The sequence below is a fragment of the Topomyia yanbarensis genome, chromosome 3 (assembly GCF_030247195.1).
Source record: "Topomyia yanbarensis strain Yona2022 chromosome 3, ASM3024719v1, whole genome shotgun sequence".
Classification (NCBI taxonomy): Eukaryota; Metazoa; Arthropoda; class Insecta; order Diptera; family Culicidae; genus Topomyia; species Topomyia yanbarensis.
In genome coordinates this window covers 103,236,651-103,259,599 of record NC_080672.1, presented here as the reverse complement: position 1 = coordinate 103,259,599, position 22,949 = coordinate 103,236,651, and the positions used below count along the sequence as shown (strand labels likewise).

Genomic DNA, 22,949 nt, shown 5'->3' with positions numbered 1-22,949 from the left:
GTACGGCTGACATCCGATGGCGGTTGGCATATGGTCTAGCTAGCCAACATCAATACACCAGTCAGCGCAGCTTGGTGCCCAACAACAAGTTTCACGATTTGGCCGGCCGGCCGGCTGGCTATAATTCGTCACGAGATGCGGCGATCAGTAGTTCAAGCTGGTGGGCGATTTTCGCCAGGTAGACTTCTATCTGTATTACGAGTAAGGGTTTTCTTTATAACGGTACTATCCCGAATTTGTTCTTACAATAAAGATTCTTGACTTCTAGTCTCTATTTCTTAATCTCTAGTATCCAATTTTCTGCCGTGATCGGTTACTTTGTGATTGTACGATTAAAACTCGGTAGACTCTCATCACATGCACTTCTCCTCTTCCTCATCACTCCAAAGAGATTGTATTCAATATTGCCGGCTTCACCGAAAAGGACCACTATCACGTGCAGGGTTTTTTTTTGGCCGATCAGGAACATTTCAACAAACAATTGATCAATTACCGCCACACGCTACACCACCAGGCGGGACGTGGCACGGCGAGGTTCGAATGAGCCTTGACTTCTGCTGCGCGAGCGATTCTGCACCAGTCGGTAGAATCCTTATCCTGTTTGCTTTTCTCGTTTGTTCGAGATTTATGTACAGATAGAGATCGTGATAATTGTCACTCGGCTTCGGTTGTCGTCAACAGCAGCAGCAGCAGCACCAGCAGAATCGTCTTTGAATGCCGCCTTGAAGGACAGTAAAGAGACCCGGTCCAGAGGAAATGTTCAGAAACGCGCGGATGATCGTTTTCACTGGACGTTTCACTGGTAGTTGAATACGGGAAGATCCTGATCCAAATGATTCGGAGCTCCGGTGCTATCTTGTGCGCTACAAAAGATGTACAAATAATCGCTTTGTTTGGCGGATGGCTTGCGCAACAGGCGATAACAATTGAATTTTTTGAATGGTACATTTGTAAAATTTGTTCAGTGAGTTATTCTTGTTTTACAGAGTAAAGATAAGCATTTGGGCCGGACTGACTTAAATGTGAAAATTATTGTACTTATACTCAAATTTATATCACCTTTTAGATTTCGGCGTATTATATTGAATGACTTCGATCAATATACGATTGTACATTTTTTTATTATTGAAAAATATCTTGTAATGTTACTCGATAATGCCTTTGGATTTATTTTTTTTTTGTTTTCAATTTTGTAGTTTCTTAGTTCTCTGTCTTGGAATTGGCGAATTCTTTACACTGAACAACATCTGTATTCTAGAACCGTTAATATCATAAATAAGTTCAATTTCTTAACTGTAACATCGAGAGCCTATGCATTTTACATTGGAGAATTCTTTCCATCACTAATGGGACTGGGAGTAGAAGTAAATTTTAAAGTAAGAAATCCATTTACGTCACTGTTTTTTCCTTTATTTTAATCGATTAGAGCATTGTTGACTCCTGATGGATTTTCATTATTCGACCAAAAATCGATTCAGTACAAGCTATTTCAAAAATTGTCAACTACTTTATTTGTGTTTTTCAATCCGTAACAGTGTGAAAGTGTGCGACACCACGTCCAAATAATCATTACTGAACAATAACATCAAACGCTCCAGTTTTTAGCGATAATATAAATCCGGTCTCATACACGATCATTCGCGCATATTCACGCTCATGATCGCGGAATCAAGTCAACGTATGAGTACGAATTTACAAACACGGTCTCAAGTGTGATTATATCAACGCCCATTCCCACGCAAGTATGATTCAGCCACGTCTGGAAGTTCCTACAACCTTGCGACTTAAGTCCTTGCCTTCAGTTTTCGGCTAAAAAAACAAACTCATATAAACTTAAGTCTCAGGCCTCCATAGCCGGATACTCCAGTGATATGGGTAAACTTACTCGTTTCCGGATCTGAATCATACACTTAAAATCGAATGTACGAGCGGTGAAAAGGTTATATAAACGAGTTTCTACACGCGAAGATACGCGATCAAGCCCGTTTACATACAGACGCTCAAGCCTTGCACGATAATACTACTGTAGTCACAAACCCGCGATCTCGCAAGCAGAAAATCGCCCCTGTGATTAAGTGAAAGTTTGACACGTACGAATTTATAAGCGGTCGCAAGTGCGGTTTTACAAACGCGTGCTCCCACTCGATCATGAATCAGTCACGTCCGGAAGGCTCTATCCTCGGTTCTAGCATCCTAGGTCCATGCCTCAGATGAACCATTATCACAAAAAAAAAATACGCTCATGCACACTAGACAACAAGTTTCAGGTTAATATTGCCGGTAACTCTAGGGATGTGTGCAAACTCACTCTTTGCTAGCATCTGCACGGTACGCTCGAAATGAAACATTATACTCGCAGTCCGCACGAACATACAAGAACCCACGGGAATATGATAATGAAAACATGGTTATACGGTCGAATTTATACCCGAAAATTGACGTGTACACCAGCACTCGTGAGCAAACACGTTAACATACAAATGCTCGAGCCCTACACGATCATCCACGCATACACACGCCAGCGATCTCGCAAAAATGAAATATAAATTAATAAATGTAGTTTCGAGCGCGAACATATAAATCAATATCACAATCAGAATCACGGTGCAATTGGTCTTATAGAGCGTTTTAGTGGGTAACATTTCCCGTCTCGTCTGCAGTTATAGTCAGTGGTTTTGTTAGGGAGCCCGAGAAGCCAGATCTTCAGCTTCAGTTGGACTAGAAACGAAAAAAATATCAAAAAAAGTTATGTAATTGTTAAACATCAACAAAGAAGTCACACTGAACAATTTCTGTGTTTGATTTGTTGATTCATATTTTCGTGTTTTACACTGCTACCATCTATGTTTGTACATGATGTAATTTAAAAAAAAACTATATGAGAATGGGAAAAAACTATATATTATTTTACAATAGGTAAGAAAATGTAAGCTCTGTTGAGAAATAATGCAATAAAACAACAAAAATAAAGTGAAGCTTCTATTTCTCAGCTTTAGTAGGGGAGTCCGGGCCTATCTGACAGAAGGGGTAAGTTGGTGGAGTCCCTGTTTCTCCGTTCCCATTAGACATTTACTGCGTCGCTCGTTCTGTACCTCAAGTGATGTGAAATACATTCTCCAATGTACTAAACTAAATTGGCTTGTAGAAGTTGTGGGTGATATTGTGTTTTCAATCATATTTCGTACATCATTGCACAGTGGTCCAGAATGCAAATTTAGCAGGATTTTTGAAATTTTACTAAAACTGAAACTTAGCTTCATCAAGTCTTTGGAGAAGTTTTCGCAGTTTGTGAGCCCCTTCTTTTTGTTAAAACAACAATCAGGGTGGTCCTAATTTTATCAAGATCAAAAAATTAACTTTTTAATCATTCCAGCTTGATTCAAACGACCTTCAGCGAAGTTGTAGAATGACAAATTTTGGAAAAGTTTTCTGAAGACATACAAGCTCTAGCTGTAATAGTTTTCATTTTACAATAAATTTAAAATCAAAGGTTACGGTGTTTCTTTGAAAAACTGTTTCGTTCAAATAACTTTTGCGGTATTGATTTAAAACAAAAGCAGTCTTCAGACAACTTTAAGATTGTTTTAAGGCGAATAATTTGTTTCATGGCACCACATATCTAACTATTTTCGCTGAAAAGTTATGAGCACTTTTTTCCCAAAAACGGGTTTTTTGGAATAATAATATAACTTATTGGGGCAAACAAAAGATAATTCTTTTTCGACTAAAAATAAGGTCATTGTTAGAGTTATAATTGAGCAAAAAATGGCGAACGCGATATTTTTTTAAATTTCATAAAATTGAGTTAAAATAATCTATTATTAAGTGTTCATATCTTTTGAACGATAAAAGCTAGAGTTTGGATGTGTTAGAAGAAAATGTTCGTCTTCAAAACCTTAAAAAACACCAGAAGGATAGGTTGAAGAAAAAAAAATGAAAACTGAAAAAGTTATATTAAAAAATTGGTTTTTCACCCTTTATAATATGTCTAAATTACTTTCACGGTGGACAAAATAGAAAATAAAGTTTCGTTTTTATGATAAAATAATGCACTTTGCAATACTTTTCTATTATTTTAAATAGTGGTAGTGTGTTCCCAAATATATTAAAATCATGAAATTAACTTTTTAATGGTTCGGTATAGAGTTTCGTTGTCTTCCAGAAAATTGAAGAAAATGAAATTTTAAAAAACTTTGTCGAAGACCCTGAAACTCTATGTCGTATACTTTTCATGTAATAAGAAATTTACCAAAAAAATTAGAGTATTTCTTGAACAATGGTTTTGGTTTTCTTTGTATAACTTTTGCAGTTTGGATTTTTCATTAAGATCACTTTAGAAATACTTTCAAATAGTTTAGAACAATTTGTTCTAATATACCGAGGCTCTAGCTTCTCTCGTTAAAAAGCTATATATACATTTTACTCAAAATAAACTATTTATTGAGTAAATATTGCAAGATATAAAAAAATATCGTGTTTGCCATTTTTTTATCATTCATATGGCAGCAACGGTATTTAATGTTAAGTGCCCTAATCGAAGATAATGCTATTTGAAAAATTTATATTTTTTATATAAAAGTTCTCATAACTTTGAAACGAAACGAGTTTATTAGTTGGTGTTTTAAAGCAAATTATGCGCCCTAAAATAATCTTCAAGTTGTCCAAAGGGTACTGTAGTGTAAAATAAAGACTACAAAAATTAGAGAAATATAACCGTTTTTTTTAAGAAACGCCCTAAAACTTACATTTTGATTTCTCGTGCAATGGAAAGTATGAAAGCTAGAGCTTGCATGTCTTTAGCAAATTTGTCTAAAATGTGTTGCTCTACAACTTCATCGAGGACAGTAATGCTCTATCTCGAAACGTTAAAAAGTTCAATTTTAAATCTTGCTAAAATTAGAACCACCCCAGCATCTGTTTAAACAAAAAGAAAGGCCTTCCAAAGTACAACAACTTTGCCCAACATGTTGTAAGGCTCAGTCATTTAATTTTAGCAAAAAGTTAAAATTCTTGCTTTTCTCACATTCTGGACCGCTGTGCATTGCTGAAGAACTTCTGCAGACAATTGCTTCAAGATAAATATTGCATTTCGCCTCGATAGTGGTGCATCGAGGAGACCTCTTCTTATGCGCCTTTTTTATGTTTCGTGTTTTTTCATACTCCGCATCAGCCCTAACTAAGGATCATATTGTGCATGCCGGCGTGGCTGACTGGCAGGTCAACGTGGATTGACTTGCTATGAGCCGTGTTTGCAAACATTATTCCATAGTTTAATGGTAGTGTTGGTGGACACCGCCCGCAGTGGGGGTCATTGTGTGTCGAATTATCGGTCGAATTCGTCATCGTGCGTAGGCTAATTAAATAAATGTAAAAGTAGAATCCTATTAGTGGTTGTGTTGTAATAATTGCAGTTTTTAGTACAGGTGTACAATTATTATGTGCTAATCGTATGTCTAACGACGTAACCTTGGAGGTCTATGGAAAGTCAATCCCTGAGGTAGAACTAACCGCAGAACACGCGATCAACACGGTGGAGGAATGGATGAGCGCGAGAGGCCTGGAGCTCGCTCATCATAAGACGGAGGTAGTTATCGTCAACAACCGCAAGTCGGCACAACATGCAGTTATCCATGTGGGAGAAGTCGCGATCACTTCACAGCGAAGTCTGAAGTCTCTCGGAGTCATCATAGACGACAAGCTGACCTTCGGCAGCCATGTCGACTATACGTGCAAGAGAGCTTCGACTGCTGTTGTGGCATTATCGAGGATGATGCCAACAGCTCAAAAGTGCGCCAGTAGACGTAGACTACTGGCAGGCGTTGCCGTATCTATCCTCAGGTACGGCGGCCCGTACCTACAGAAACTGGAGAGCACCTACCGCGTGATGTGCCTCAGAGTGATGTCTGCTTACCGCACGGTATCACACGATGCATCCTGCGTGATAGAGAGCATGATGCCAGTCGGGCTCGTCATCCGGGAACGTGAAGAGTGCTTTGAGCTGCGTGGCAATAGAGGAGCCCGCGAGCACACCAGGGTGGCTTCGGTCGCCAGATGGCAGCGTGAGTGGGATAACTCCTCGAAAGGTAGGTGGACCCACCGGCTGATACCTAACATATCGAGCTGGATGGGTAGACCCCATGGGGAAGTTCACTTCCATCTGACACAATTTCTGTCAGGCCATGGCTGCATCCGACACGCGTAGGTCCCGTCTGCCCTGACTGCCCAGGTGTTGACGAAACTGTCGAGCACATACTGTTCGTATGTCCTCGCTTTAACATCGAAAGGAATGCTAGTACCAGCGCACAAATATAAAATTTGAAAGTCTTATATTGGCATTACTAATACTATTAAAAAGCTTCAGCTATCTGTCATTGTCCTCCATGGTTTTAATTCCTTTCGGTATGATGAGCAAAAAGGGAAAAAAATTAAAATAAAATGTTCTTTTTAAAACCGTAATTGACTCTCTTGTAATGAATATCCTTAATGGGTTTTCGTTCTGACATGATATGAATGTTTTACGAAAATTACCTTTAGTAAGTCTCGAACTGAGGTACCTTACCTCGTCCTTCACGGTAAGTGCGCTGCGTTTGCTGCCTGGACTATATTGCATATGTTCGATTGAAATGAAATATGCCGAATATAATCTTCAAGAAGAGTTACATAACAAATAAACCCACAGCATTACAATAGCATTATATCGGCTTTCTGTTTGCTTTATAATGGCACTACATGCACATGTAAAGCCTACATGCTTTAAAGACCCTTGAAGCGTGTACGCCTTATATCAGCTTTATGTACGCATATAGACCAAGCGAAAATGCTATATTTCGGCTGTGCATTTATGCTTTATTGATGCTAATATAGAGTTTTATTGCATTGCTAGTGTTGTAATAGAGTTTCAATGCAACATTAGTGCAAATATATAGCCAATATAGTGCAATGACTCAATGCTTATGATTACTTGGGTAAAGTTGTTGTTAGGAAAACATTTTTAGTGGTACCTTCTTCATGATCCAAATACACTGAAAAAGTTTCTTTTGCGTCTTTAAAACGATAAACAATACATTTTTGACAGTTTATGATGGGGTAACGCGAATAACTTTCAAAAAGGGCATAATCATACGAATTATTTGTTTTTGTTGGAACAAAATTCCAAATATCTCGAAAACTACCGAATTTTGGAACATTTTTTTTTTATTTAAAACGATACTTGGAATTATATTCTGTAATAAAATTACAGCTATGTATGTCAACTCGGTCAAATTTCAACCGATTTTTATGTACCACGTTTCATTGGAGCGATAATTTGTTGTAGTTTTAGTGGCCAAAATGTAGTCCGTATATATTTACCATTTCCGGAATTATTCCGGATTCCGTTGGGGTAATAGATTATTTTGGGACTAAGTAAAATAATTATTGTGAGCAAATTAGCGATGTGGCAAAATTTTAACAGCATTTTTTCAAATAAAAGGCGTCAAAGGACTTAATAAAAGTCCTAAGGCCCACATGGATAGTAGCTGGCAATGTTCCGGATCAGATGACCCAGACAATGTGGCCACTTACCGACCTAAACCAAATCCTACCATACGACGTATCAAACTTCGTGATTTTTCAGCACGAGTTCATTGCCGACCATGTCAATACTCTCTTCTTTGTTTGGAAACACCTGGCCATGTTCCGGATCAGATGACCTGGAAAAGGTGACCACTTATCGACCTGAACCAAACCATACCTTGCGACGTATCAAACTTCTTGATTTTTCAGTACGAGTTCATTGGTGGTCATGTCAATACTGTCTTGTTTGGAACCATCTGGTTATGTTCCGAACCATCTGAAAAATGAAACATTTTTTTCAGTGTATATTACTTCGTACAGAAATATTAATTCCCTGTTACTCGTTCTCAGAAAGTTTTACTGTATAAAATACAGTAATCGAACAAGAAAAAATAGAAATTAATGCATATAGAAATGTCTACGCCGTTTTGAAAAATTGCTCTTGTATCAAAATATTGCAATTTTTACACACTCAATTCGGCTCGGTAATTTCCCAACAGCTGTGTAGTCAGCAAATTTAGAAACTGATATCTCAGTAAAGTGAGATTAGTTTGCTAATTTTCGGTGAAATATTTTCCGAGCTTCAGTACTCAAACGTCACTTTTACTGAGATCTCTGCAAGAAATACTGTTTGCTGAATCTCAGCTGGTGAGATTTCGGCAAAAAATGCAAAAAGCTGAGAATCGGCAGAAAAAATTAAGTGTGTAGAGAAAATCATGGAGATTCATAAACCTAACACAACTTCAAAGTTTCGTTCGAATCGACGATGGTCATATTTTGTGGTTGGCCGGTTTCTCCTGGAATCCCTCATTTGAAACACATCTGGAACTGTATGTTGAATAAAGAATATATAACACACTATGCTCAGATTTGATCAACTGGGGAAAATAATGTTGAGTCAAGTAATGATCGAAAGACATGTTCAGGAGTTGTTAAGTTCTAGATTATTTGTTGTAAATAATATTACTACTAAAATAGGTACAGTTCTTATAAATAGCTTCCTGGAGAAAATGTTTATTATTTGAAAGTGCTTGCATATTCCAGAACACCAAATGCGCTATTTTTTCGAATTTGATAAATAACACTTGGCATTATTTACCAAATTTGAAAAAAAAATCATCCCAAACGACTTACTTAGAGTTTTCGATGACAATGTACGGCACAAGTTAGAAACGAAAAAATTAAGTGTATTCTACTTCGTTGCGGTTATATCTCTGACATTACCTACCGATTTTTTGTTCTCGTTTTCAATCTAGCACAACTTTTTACTGATGATATCAAAACTGTTCTCACTGTAACACGTGTATTTTCCAAACAATACGCTGTTAGAACTTTCCAAATCTGACCACTAGTAAATACCTCTGCTACAGAATTAATAAAGTGTCCGAATACTAAGTGCTACATACAATAGCATTTGATTTAATGTATCCTTAATTTGCTCAAGACCAATTTGGTAACCCTAATTTACTGAGATGTAAAAGCGACGTATTAAACCATCAATGTTATCAGTGACATACGCCTTCTAGTACTTCAAATCTCTTTTCTCTTATCCATTTGCCCTTTCTAATGGCCTTGCTGTTGTCAGCTTTCAAGTAACACTTGGTAAGTGTTTGAGGCTTTAATCATATTTTTACTGATAATTTATAAATAATTGTACTATAATGTGCTATCTTTGCGGTGAACGACCAGAGCATGCCAGATGGACGAGATCCTCGAGATTTCTATTTTCTGTGTTTAGTAACATTACCAACCGTCAATTCCCATACTGCAATACATTCATCAAAGTCCCTTTCCTTTCGAACCTGCAACGTCGGCAGCAGCACCAAAAACAGCCGGAGAACATGCACAAAGGAATATTATTGCTATTAGGCCCTTGTTTTCGACATGTTGCAGCTTCTGTTTCGAGCTACCGTTTTGCCAAAGGTTACCATAATCCGATTTCAAATGCACGCTTGTTGTTTGCTTGCACTGCCAAAGAACCGGGTGGTTGGGTATAGCAGTTTGAATAAAGGCCCAAGGCAGCTTGCAATGTTTGTTTTGCACTTTGCGCGAGCTTTTTTTTCTGTGTGTTTAGTTGTTCCTTACGGCCGGGCCGCCCCTGTTGTTCGTTCAACGATTCTTGCCTGCTGCAGCTCAATTTGTGTGAGGGTCTGCTGCTTATCCCCAAAAGATTCGGCGAGTTTGGAGAGCGCGATTATTATGCAGCGTTAAATATAAAAGAGATCTTTCTGAATACAAATTTCTGTTTGTTTTGCCTTGCGCGATTGTGGTGCCTTTTGTGCGAGCGCGGACTTGGGGAGCGTGGGGTGCTGGACGGGACACGATTTTCACCGGCAGCCATTGCGCGCTCGGTAGTTTATTCTCTGCCCAGCACAATTATGCCTCGGTTTGAATGTTTTATTTATGTTCGATTTTTTGTTGTGGTTGTGTCTGATTGTGATCAAGCTGTGGTACTTTGAAATTCAAAACCGATTCGAAATTGTTATGCATTTCTACAGAGGTACAAAAAAACGTTGGTTTGCTGACAGCCACTTTCTTCGAGTCGAGGTCTCAGGCCGTTGGTGTTTATGCGTAGATCGTTATCAACCTTACACATCAATTTAGCGACGCACGGTCGCACCTCCGTGGTAAGATAAGATATTGAGATTGAGACTCCAAAAGCTGCCTCACTACAAACACAGCACAAACTCTGAGTCAGTATGAAAAAGTGAGCGGTTTTCGGCTAAAGGCTTGTGGCGAAAGATAACGATCTGAAACTTGATTGAACCGGAGGTTGACAATTTTATTGAAGTGGCGAATGCGGCCTCAGCAGTGACGTGGCTGGCACTCGAAGGTGGAGATACATAATTTGCACGTCCCTTGTTTTTATCTTATCGTACCTAGTGGTGCGGGGTGGTCGCTGACTGGTGATTTATTGGGAGAGAATTCTCTTTTTCGCAGACAATTTTTTTAATGGAAACAGGAAATTGCTGTCTCCATGATTGCCCAGATTGGGCTCGTCCCATAATGGATGGTTGGCGAAATGTTTTCGAGGATGGACTATACGTTGAATAATCTGGCATTTAGGTTCAGGATGGGTTACATTTATTTATAATTTTATGCTTCCCAAAAAATTCCGTATTTTCATTCGAATTAAGAAATTTGAATTAAGAAATTTACAAAATTGTTTGAAAATTCGAATCCAATTTCATCGTTTCTAGATAGCTGTTTGGTTTCCTGTAACTCAACCGATCTTTAACCTTTAAATAACCGACTGTAGGTGTTTGCAATCTACACCGCTATCGAGCATCTCGGCAACACTAGCCACCCATTAGCTGCAAACGCAATCGCGCGCAATGTTTGGCATATCTGTTCAGCGGTACTTCCTGAATTCCCTGCGCACCAATCCACTTTCTAGTACGGACGTAGTTCACGTTCCTAAACTCTAAACGACTCCGGGGTCCAAATGCTACACACATTCTAACAAACTCAATAAATTCCTTGCGATTGGAGCAAATCTCGAATTAAAACAGACCAAAATCCAGAAGCTTCCCATTCCCCGTTTGGCATCCCGCGACACCAATCGCAGCCGGCATCAACACGGGCAAAACATTCAATTTAAATCCAATCTCCGCTGCATGCACGCGCACGCTCGAAGAATGTTCGGATTGCCCTGCGCTATGGTCGGAATCTTTGAGCCCCGTTGCTCCCTGTTCCCGCAGCCAGTCCAGGCCAGAGTTGGGCACCTAATAGGTTGCCCTACTCACTGATAGGAAGGATGAACGCGCGTTGTAGAACCCATACGACACTCGACGTGGAACTGCATTTACATTCGGTTGGGTTGGGTTTGGTTGGGTTGGGTGAACGCAGGTGGAAGCGAAATTAAAAGCAGTTCCACGTTTGCCGCGAGGTGAAACTTTCGGCTTTTCACACCTCCAGATTTGAGTCGGTTTACGGCGGCGACTTCTGGTCTGTTTCTGTTTGTGTACGGTGCGGGGTCGCGGAAAAAAATAACAACTTCTACAGTTGGTGTGTCTTTCTGGTGCGCGGTAGGTTTTGGTGAATGCGCGTGATGCCACGGAAGGCTGAAAAGTTCGACCTCATTGTAAGCCAGGATTTAGGCCGAGCAAAAGAAATTTCACGTTATCAAAAACAGACATTTGGCATCAAAATTACAAATTTAATTTAATCTTTAAATTGGACTTTTTCAGTTCCAGCTTATGTGGAATCAAGAACCCTCGTAGGTGGCCAATGTAGTCAAAGCGACGTTGGTTAGTCATTATTGCTCAAGACAGCCAAATTAAAATAATTTTGCACACATTTTGTAGTTTTGCATTATTTTGATATCCTGGTGGCCCTTGTTTATATGAAATTTGCTATCTTATCGCACTCTTCTACTCGTAACTCAGGAACCGAAACTCCGATCGACAAAAAATTAACAGCAGTCGATGGGAAGGTTGTACCCTTCATTTGAGACTAAGTGTGCAAAAAGATCCAACCATCTCTGGGAAACAGAGGTGGCATTTTTTGTCATATACATACACTCACAAACTATGGGCAGATTCCCCATTCAGGAAATGGTAGAACGCTCATACGAAGACTTCGTGATCGTCAAAATAAACGGCATCTTCGTGTGCAGCTGTTACACTCCTCCAAGGTGAACAGCTGGAACAGTTAACCGAGCAGTTGATCGATCAAACGCCGGTAGTTATTGGTGATGATTCTAACACCTGTGATGTGGAGTGGAGCAGTAGAGTAATCTACACACGAGGGTGTAGCCTGCAGGAAGTTCTAGCGAAGCTGAACGTTCCATCGTCTAATGAAGGTTCGTCGACATCACATTCTGTGGTTCTTCAATGACGGCGAACATGGATTGGAGAGTATGCGAAACGTATACACCAGGCGATTCGCTAACGTCTTGGTCAACGGAACCCTGCTGCAGCACGGAGAAGAATGACCAGCAAGCGAAAGCCTTCAACAACCTGTTCGTTGAGGCACTTCAGCTAAGAACGAGGATGCGGCTGATCTAACAAGAAGGATTGTGACGGCTTGTGACGCCACAATGCCGAGAAGACTGAATCTCCGCAATAGACGGCGTTCAGCTTACTGGTGGAACAAAACGCTTAGTACGCTACGCGCTGCTTATCTCAGAGCCAGAAGGCGGGCCATCGGAGCCAGATAGACAGCGTTTAGGGAAGCTAGGGCCGCTTTAAAACGGGAGATCAGGCTTAGCAAGTCAGATTGCCACAACGAGCTGGGCCGAGAAGTAGACGCCAATCCCTGGGATGACGCGTACCGAGTCGTGATGGCGAAAATGAAGGACTCATCGTAGCCAGCCGAAATGTGCCGGGGTAAGCTGAACAGAATCATTGAGGGTCACTTCCCGAAGCACCAACTATCTGGCCGCCGACATCGTCCGGCGACGGAAGAAGGAGTAAACTCGGACGATCGGCAAGTGACTAACGATGAGCTCGCAGAAGCATCGAAGCGCCCGTAATCAAAGAAAGCCCCCGGTCCGGATGGAATACCAAATGTGGTACTGAAAGCTGCAATTCTAGCATATCCGGACATGTTCAGGATGGTGCTGCTGAAGTATGTAAATGAAAGGAACTTCCCCAATATGTGGAAGGCACAAGATGTAGTTCGGATTTCGTAAAATCGACAGTTGAGGCGGACAGTGCTCGAGAGTACTGAGAAGGCATCTAAACAGAAGGAAGAGTAGATCGATACTGCGCTGTAGTTACGATAGATGTGAAGAGTGCATTTACCATCGCTACAGCGCTGCTCAAAATGAGGGTTTGCGACAATCTATGCCGGATCCTGAAGAGCTACTTCCAGAGTTGAGTGCTGCTGTACGAGACATGCGAAGAGCGGTAGTCAATACGAATCACAGCGGGCGGCTCAGGGCTCCATTCTCGGTCCAACTGTTTGGAACAGGATGTACGATAGGGTCTTAATACCGCGACTGTCCAAGAAACTGAAAATCGTGGGTTTGAAGTGAAGGTGTCTGTGATGGAGACTATGAACGCGATTAAGAGCTGGATGAACAGGGCTAGCTGCAAATAGCTCGCCACAAGACGGAGCAACTGTAAAGCGGTTTAGCGGATGCAGATCGACATCGGAGGGCACGTGATTGCATCGCAGCGTGTATTGAAACAACTGGGAATGATAATCGACGACCGGTTGAGCTTCAACAACCACGATGACTACGTCTGCGAAAAGTCGGCGAAGGCAACGATCATGCTAAACTTCGGCGGCTCGAGAAGCAGCACGAGTCGTCTTCTATCTACTGTTTCGTCATCGATAATGCGATATGGAATTCCTGCCTGGGTGCGGTGCGGAGCCGTAAAAAGCTGAACAGGACATGAGACTGAGAGGTGAGCTTCTACTTTACACAGCTCCTGTCGGGCCACGGCTGCTTCAGGGAGTGTCTTCATCGTTGTGGTCGGAGCGTGAGAACGTCGAGAAGACACCGGAACATGTGGTCTTTGAACGTCCGATGTTCGAAGCGACACACAGAGAAATGTTCGAAACGGGAGGGCCGGACATCAACAGGGATAATGTCGACTACAGAATGACAAGCCCACGAAGTAATACCTTGACGAAGTTCCGTGAAAAAAAAGGGCGTAACAGAGTAAGGAGAGTTTTGGTGGTTAGGCACGAACGTGAGTCGTGAGTCCCACACAGTTCCAATACACTACATGCCAGACTTTTGAAGCATTTCCAGTCTTACTATAAAAAAAAAGAATGACAAGCGACGTAAACACGTGGAACGCGGTCAACAGAGTGATGGCGCAGATCATGATCGCCTTACAGCAGAAATGGCGTGACGAACATCAAGTAAAGGTTTTGGGAGAGCAGTCACCACCGGGAAACTTTCTGCCAGAGTAGGATAGATTCATCGCCGGGGACAAGTCGAGAAGACTGCGATAAAGCATCGGGTATAGGTTGCCGAGGCGCCACCGAACCGGACGCCACGCTGCACCCGGAATCGCCGAACCGAGCACGGCACACTACCGGTTGATCCGAGAGAAATATAGCGAAAACTAAGAAGAATCGGATCGGGAGAACTTCTTTCGTCGGAGAACTCTCCGTCGGCGTAAGCTAGAATTGCCGCCTGGTACTAGACTGAGTAGACCGCGACGAGACACCACTAGTTACGGGTCATCAGCGAAGCGGACGTCCTGCTCCACCGTATTCGCCGAATTGAGCTCGACACTTGGTTGGTTGGCTCCGTTTCGGGAGAACTTCCGGGGAATTCTTCGTCGGAGTAGGCTAGGTCCATCGTCGGGGACTAGACCGAGTAGTTCGCGAACAAGTCGGGAGCTCAACGTGTACTGAAACAACTGGGAATGAGTGGTGCTGAATGGTACGAGAAGGGAGTTGCGGTGCTGAATGGCACAAGGGAGCCGAAGGCCCCGGTAAATTAGACAATCTGAAGATTGTCTTCGTAGGGGAAGAACATTAAGTCTCGACCTACAGCTAGCTTTCCGACTGCCAGGAAAAAACTGTCAATCTGGTGTCAAGGACTGGTGCTGTAACCCTACTGAAGGAACTAATTCTAAGTAGTTGGATTAGAGTGGGTGCTATGCACATAAAAAATGACCCTCCCCGCCCAAGTATCAATTCTAGTTTTATAGCACACTACAAGTGCATTCTAAGTTTTAAGAAGGTCTTCAAGATTACCATAAAACTTGAATTGCTACTAGGGCGTAGTAATGCCGTAGGGTAGTGTTCTGGGCTAGAGCAGTTGTTTTAGCGGGTCGGGTGGCAGCCCAAACCCGTTCCCTGAGTTATTGGTTTTCGTACATTTTTTCCTGCTTAGGGCTTTTTTAAATGGTTTTACTGCTCTTTAAAAATACACTTACACACCTCTTAGCCGGTGAAAGTAGGCTGAGTTGAATGTCCCTGGCGCTAGCCGATCCGACTCTGACCGCGGTACCCCATGAAGGACCGCGTCTACCCTCGCATGCGACCTTATTGCTTGCAAAGGTAACCATGGGATCATATAGAGGCGACTACTTACTACGGGCGTAGATAGCGACTTGGGTTGGGACCGAAAAAGCTGAAAGAAGACAAAAATAAAAAAAAATCTATCGAAGCAAGTGTGGTGAATCCGTTCGTCAAAGGTGGGCTAGCAAGGTCGCCGACCCAGCAAAACTGACCAACAGCCAATGCAACCGCAACAACAGCCGCAGCAAGAGCAGTTCAAAGAGGCCATACCGAGCACGAGCTGCGACAAACCAATACGATGCCAAGAAAAGCCAGAGTTTCAGGTGCACACGTCGATGTCAAATATTACCCAAGAAGACCAGCAGTCTTGGTTTCCTAAAGTGATGAAGCTGAGATAAAAGATCGAAGAGAATTACGAATTCATGAAAAGCAAGGGCTACGTTCCCGGACAGATCAGGGAAGTCCATGAGACGCCAAAGTGTTATCGGTATTCCCGTTCAGTGAAGAGAGTAGAGGGAAGACTAGGAGACGAGGAGGAACCGAACAAGCCTAAGAAGGTTGGTGTAACACAGTGAAAAAATGACAAATAGAGCGTAACGTAACAATGCCAAGGAACTATCAGCGTCCGGCGTACTGGTGGAACGAAAGGCTTAGCACCCTCCGGGCTGCCTAAAAGCCAGAAGACGCGTGCAGAGAGTAAGATCTGAGACAGAGAAGAGTGTAAGGTGACATATCGGGTGGCCAGGGTCGCTTTTAAAATCGAAATAATGCTAAGCAAGTCCAACTCCTACAAGGAGCTGTGCAAAGAAGTAGACGTTAACCCCTGGGGTAATACTTCCCATGTCGTGTTGGCCAGGATCAAGCGTTAAACGTACGTCGTTGCCGTATGTCGTTGCCGGTCGTAATGTGCGTTGGCAAAATGAAGATTATCGTGAAGGGTCTTTCCCGATGCAGGACCCAACCGCATGGCCGCCTACACCGTACGTTGATGCAGACGGTGGAAATGCTGGTGATAATCGAGTCTACAGCGATGAGTTCCTTATAGTGGCAAAAGGACTGTAAGCGAAAAAAGTTCCTGGTCCGGACGGTATACCCAACATGGCTCTGAAGACAGCTATTCTGGCGCTTTAGGACATGTTCAGGATAGCTCTATATAAATACCTGGGTGAAGGCACTTCCCGGATAGATGGAAGATTCAGAAGCTGGTGTTGCTGCCAAAATCAGGGAAGCCACCAGGAAATTCAGCATCGTGTCGGCTTATATGCCTGTTGGATACTCTTGATAAACTTCTGGAAAGTGTCATCCTCAACGGGCTGACGAAATATGCTGAAAGGAATGACGTAATATCGCAGAGGCAGATCGGACTCTGGAAAGGGATCTCGGCACCATTCGCACAGTCGTCGCTAGCGCGGAGAATCCATCGAAGCAAAAGAGAAGCGGTAATCGCTACTTCGTCGTGGTAACCATCGACGTGAAGGACTCGTTCAACAGCGTTAGCTGTATGGCTATCGCCGTAGCACTGCACGGCATGCGGGTCCCGGACAATTTGTGCAAGGTTTTGAAAAATTACTTTCAGACCAAGTGCTCGTCTATTAGGGTCAAGGCTAGCTTATCTCAAGGCTCCATACTCGACACAACGTTCTGAACCGACGATAACCGACGAGACCCTCGAAGAAGTGGAGATGTTGACGACAGAGACAATAGGCATCTTAGGAACCTGGATGGGTGATGACAAGTTGCAACTGGTTCACCACAAGCCGTAGGGTAGTGCTGGTCAGCAACTGCTGATGAACCTGGCAGAGGCAACGTAATGCTACCAGTGGAGGAATAAACGAAATACAAGGAGACTGGTCAGAGCGGACTCGATGGCTAAGAGAGGTGAATTTTCATTTTTCGCAGTTTTTGCCCGGGTACGGATGCTTCCGGAAGTAGATGCATCGATTTTGACATACTTCGTCACCCCTTTTCCCGGAATGTGTGAAAGTGGAAGAAACCCCGGAACACGTGGTCTACGAATGCCCTAGATTCGAAGTAGTTCGAATGTGCCACGATGAGCATATTTAGAATACGGTCAACAGAGTAGTGATGAATATATTCTCCGAGTTGCAGAGGAGTAGCGGAAATACCAACAAAGCAGCGCTACGGCGAACCCTCCGTAGTAGACTTAATCTACCGCCGGGACCAGTTGAGTAGTAAACGATGCAGCACCTGTTTCAGCACATCGGGGATCCAGCGAACCGAAGGCCTGGCTCCACCGAAATCGCCGGACCGACCTCGACACCCTACCGTGTAGCTCGTGAGCAGGCTAAATCCATCGCCGGAGACTAGGTCGAGTAGATTGCGTCGAACAGCCAGGCAGCGGGTCGTTGGGTCTCCAGTAAACCGGAAGCTACGCTCCACGTGGAATCGCTGGACAGACATCAGTTTCTACTGGCTGGCCCGTTGAGTAACCCAGGTCTACCGCTAGGGACTAGATCAGGTAGATCGGGACAAAGGGGGGAGCTAAGTGGCTCACGAAAATAAGCTTCGGTATCGGGAGAATTCTACTGCTGAGCGATTCACAGTAGGGTAGATGCACCGCCGTGCACTTCCGACGTTACCACGACAAAAATGGGAGCTAATTGGCTCATATAATTCCACTACCAGGGAAATCTCAGTCGGAGTAAGGTAGTTTCACCGCTGGATAATATCCGAGTGGATCTCGAAAAAGCTGGGAACTAATTGGCTCAAGGAAGCAGGTATCGGTGTCGGGAGAAATTCCTTCGTCGGGGAACTCTCAGTCGGAGTAGAGTGAGTTCACCGTCGAGGACTATTCGAATAAATCGTGATAAGGCTGAGACCCACGGAAACCGAAACTAAATAGTTCAGGAAATCAGCAGCTAAACAACTAACTGAGGCGAGAACTAAATGGCGACGTAATAGATGGAGACAGAAACCAAAGGAAGAGTCGAGAGATAAATGGCTCAAAGGTCAAGCCATATTATGGATCAAGCGAGGCTCCGAGATAACAGCTGAAAGTTTGTGAGCAAAAGAAAGAGGTTCGAGGAAAGCGCAACAAGCCTCTTCCTCTCCCCACGAAGCAATACCTTGATGTAGTTTCGTGGAGAAGTAGGGCGAAAAAGGGATATTAGTGGTTTTAGTGGTTACGCACCAAAGCGAGTCGTAAGGTCCCACACAGTACCAAGGCACTATAAACCAGGCTTTTGTAGCTTTTTAAACTTTACTATTACAAAATACGTACACACGAAGGTTTTGCGATCTCGACGAACTAAGTTGAATATTATATGGTGTTCGGAGGTTTCCTCTGTGTTTTATGAGAAATGTGCAAATCAACCAGATCAAATCTCGAAGTTTCGTGTGACATTTGACAGCAAAATTACAAATTCGGTTTTTAAATTTTCATTTACTCCTTCCCTCTTTGAACATTTTTCAGTTACTGCTCATATGTAATCAAGGTCGTCTTAGGTAACCAATGTTGTCAAAGCGAATCTGGTTAGTCACTATTAAAATATACTGCCAAATCCACGTAATTTTGCAATATTTTGATATCATGGTGGTGCTAGTTTGCATGGAAAATTGTTGTGTGGCCGCACTCTGCAACCCGTAACTCCGAAACCGGTACTCCGATCGACAAAATAGCAGGCGAGACTAAGTTTGTGCAAATCGGTCCAGCTATCTATGAAAAACAGTGGTACCATATATGCCAGGGGAAAAAGTTTCTCCAAGTGTGACGAATTCCATTTCTCCATACTTCGAGATGAATCGGTTAATTTAATCCGTATTAGTGCGCCGTGCCAAATCGTGGCGCTTTTTTGTGTTATAATTAAATTATTCATATACAAGGGAATCTTGGTTTTGACATTTTCGTATTCGACGTCGTGTTACCTGCTGTTTTTCTTTACGAAGTTTTCTGGCTCAGCCAAGGAGTTGAACGTTATTAGTACTACTTGCCTCGTATGGTGTAACTGTATGTGTGTCATTTCTGTAAGCACAGGCTCCATTTACACCTTGATCAACTGTTCCACCTCGCGCACTGTGGGTCTAAGACAGGTCTGCGAAAAGTCGATTGAGATTGTAGTCTCCTGTAATGGATGCAATAATTATTGAACATAGTGATTCCGAGAAAAAAAAACTATCTTGGAAAGGTCGACTACCACTGCATGCATCGCGGCTCGGCCGCAAAACAGGTGGCACAACCTGTTTTCGTAGTGCAGCATTTTCTTTCGACTATGACTTCGTTATGTTTTTGTACATCTCACCTTAATTTAACCATTTGTGATCATTTTATAAGATCTCCTAGATTAAATATCTTATGTCACGTTAAAGTAAAGAAGGAAGACTCAAAGTACGAGCTAGCTTCCATATGGGACATTAGACGTAGTTGAAAGGTTGCTAAGAGAAAATAATTTACACTTACTTCAAATTTTCCGTGGACACCCAATCATCCAAATAGCTTCAGTTTATCTCAAATTTTGAATCGCCGTGAATTTTAATTTCACCTTTTTTCTGACACCGCCCTGACTATAATTTCTTCCCAGTTCTCCCAGCCTAATCCAGTAAATCCTCTTTATTATTTATTTTACACCTCTAAAGTCGTTTTTCGGCTCGTTTAAATTCTCAACTACCCAGTCCCCTTTGCAACTGGCCACCTCTCACTCTCGTTCTCTCCGCTCTCCGCCCCTCCCATCAACCGTGATTCATCGTCGATGGGATGCCGCGCATTGTTGCGAGAACCTGATCCGCACCGCGTTCCATCCGGGACGGTGGGTTATGCTAATTTTCTGCAACATTGCGCGCGTATTTCAAAAGTGACCATTGAATACCGCTCTTCCGCTCGAGATTCCACACGATCGAAAGTGTATTCAATATTCAACACCCTGCTCTCATCGAGTGATGCAGAAATGCAGGCAGGCACCCATCATGAAACATGGAAGTTGAAGAAGGGAGAGGGATTATGTTCTCGCGGTAGCCTTTTCCTCTGGACCGCGCACGCCTAAAGTTCAAACATGCCGAGCGTGCCGGGCAATAATAGCAGCAAGAACGACAAACAACGACAAGAAGTGTGAATCAGATCGCGGTCTGGGCCCGCAGTCTGATGGGTTTGTGCCGCCGAACGGCAGCGGTGGCGGATGGTAGGTGCGAAAATGGATCCATGCTACGGACAGATTTTGGGATGCTTTGCAGAAAATTGCGCGATCTTTTGTTCGAGTTACGACGCGGATGGTTGGGGGATGGAAGAATTATGTGCAGATGAAAAACATGTGTTAAAACATAAATTCACACTTTCGCGTGTGCCCTGGCGAGGTCAGAACAAGCGATAGAAAGTAATGGTTTTGATCCTGTTAGGGTAGAGCGAGAAGTCTCTTTTCGGCTGATGACTGAAATATTTGCACCATCACAGCATCCATTTTATAGAGTAGAGTGGTTATTAATCCTGATTTTTTTTCTCTCTTTGCAGGCCTATGAACTTTCCACTTTAACCGGTACGCAGGTAATGCTGCTGGTGGCCTCCGAGACCGGTCACGTGTACACGTTCGCGACGCGCAAACTGCAACCGATGATCACGTCGGAAGCGGGCAAAGCGCTCATCCAGACCTGTCTGAATTCGCCGGATCCTCCCACCGGGTCGACCGGCGATCAGCGGATGTCTGCCACCGGGTTCGAGGAAACCGAACTCAGCTACAACATCGGAGACGAAGATTCGAAAGTAAGACAGCTAGTTTACGGCCACGGACACCACGGGCATGCTCACCTAGCGCATCCGCAATCCGGGCACTACGGGCTCGATCAGAGTTTGATGCAGCAACCCTACCCGGTCAGTGGGCAGGGTTCACCGTTGTCCCATGCGCAAACCTATTCTCCGCACTCGGGCCATTCGCACCATTCGCACATCCCGCATCACTCCCACACCGCCCATATGACCCACGCGCATGCGCAACGGTAGTCGGGGAGACTCTTCGTTTAGTATTTTTTTCCTCTGTTCGTTCCGATTTATTTGGCTTTATTGTTATGGTAATTATTGTTTGTATGGGTCCCTCTCCCCGGTGAGATGTGCGCGGCTGCCCCCAATACTCCGGGGTGGTAGAGAGGGGGCCACAGTGCGGGGACCAAAGTGTAGATATTTAAGGAAAAAAAAATTACGACGAAAAAGATCCTCTTTCACTTTTCTCGGCTTGAGTCATCGATGCAACACGGTGGGTGGAACTAGCGGAGGGGTTCGTAAATTGCGGATTCGGTCTGTGATTTCAATGAATTTGATCCACAGACCAGCCACTTTCGAGGAGTTATCTTGAAAATCGATCATCAAAGTTCTTACAGTGAACCGTACGAGAATTTAATTAGAAACTATTGAATTTCGGGCAGTTCTATAGAAGTCTCTTACATTTTACCCTGTTTAAAGATTGCCTGCAGTTGGATGATTCTTATGAGCCAGAATATGCAACAAAACTACATTTCAGATTTAACCTAGATAAATACTTGGAAGTCACTTCCCCATACCAAGTTTTTCTTGTAAAAAACTGGCACCCCTTGTAACACCGTTATATTTTGACTGTCTCTCTAATGGTTTATGCATTGTTAAAGACAAATCACTAAGATACTTCAGATACGCTTTGGTGAACTATAGTAGCTGTGCATTCTACCAACAAGTTTGCTCTCGGCGAACGTTCTCGGAGTAGTTCTGGGTGACACAGATGGTTTAAGCTAACGCTTAATATTTATTGCTTGTTTGAATAATTCTGCGTTGGAAAATTGGTTGATATCATCACCAAAGCGATCAACGTAACTTCACATAACAAGGAGACATAAAATAAGTTTTCGATTCTCCTAAGAAACGAGCATTATTTCGTTTGTCAGGTTTATTATCCGTTCCGTTTTCGAAAAATGGAAAATTGTGCCCATTCTTCAACACAAATCTCAATCGAAATTTAAAAAATGATTGTAATGCAATATTCAAGGATATGGTACTTACAATAAAAACACCAGCTGCAAGAATCTCCACAAATTTGATCTATAAAAGCAAAAAATAGTCATCGTCTTCACAAAAAAGGTAGAGACAGCATTTTTCAAAACTTCTATTCTACATCTCATGCTACATCTTCAATATTCAGAAAAGTTCCACAAATTGCAATGCCTTTTAATTGAACTCCAGCGTATGTCAACAGTCTCCAGAAAGGACCAATAAACTTCAGAGATGGTGATTGAGAAAGTCGTGCGGAAGGCGCGAAAATTCAGCACTAATCAAAGAATTTCCATGATATTTTAGACATTTTCTATGAAAGGTACAGTGCTTGCCAGCTTCCAGCATGTTCTACAAAACATAGGTGCGAGTTTTAAAAAAATGCTATGGCCTTGAGGCAAATCTTAAGAATGTCAGGAAAGTTCTTGAAGAAAACAATATTCTATGGAATACTGGGAAGGTTTTACAACTTAGAGAATTTCTGCAAATTTAAACGCGCATTACG

General features: G+C 42.8%; 1 protein-coding gene across 1 annotated transcript in view; it reads left to right on the top strand.

Annotated features, from left to right (window-relative positions):
• Positions 1 to 22,949, top strand: part of LOC131692636 (serum response factor homolog) — a 629,792-nt gene that overhangs the window by 58,954 nt on the left and 547,889 nt on the right. The window contains exon 2 of the mRNA XM_058979791.1: positions 20,945 to 21,193. Coding sequence (XP_058835774.1) covers positions 20,945 to 21,193 — 249 coding nt within the window. The remainder of the gene's footprint in view (positions 1 to 20,944; positions 21,194 to 22,949) is intronic.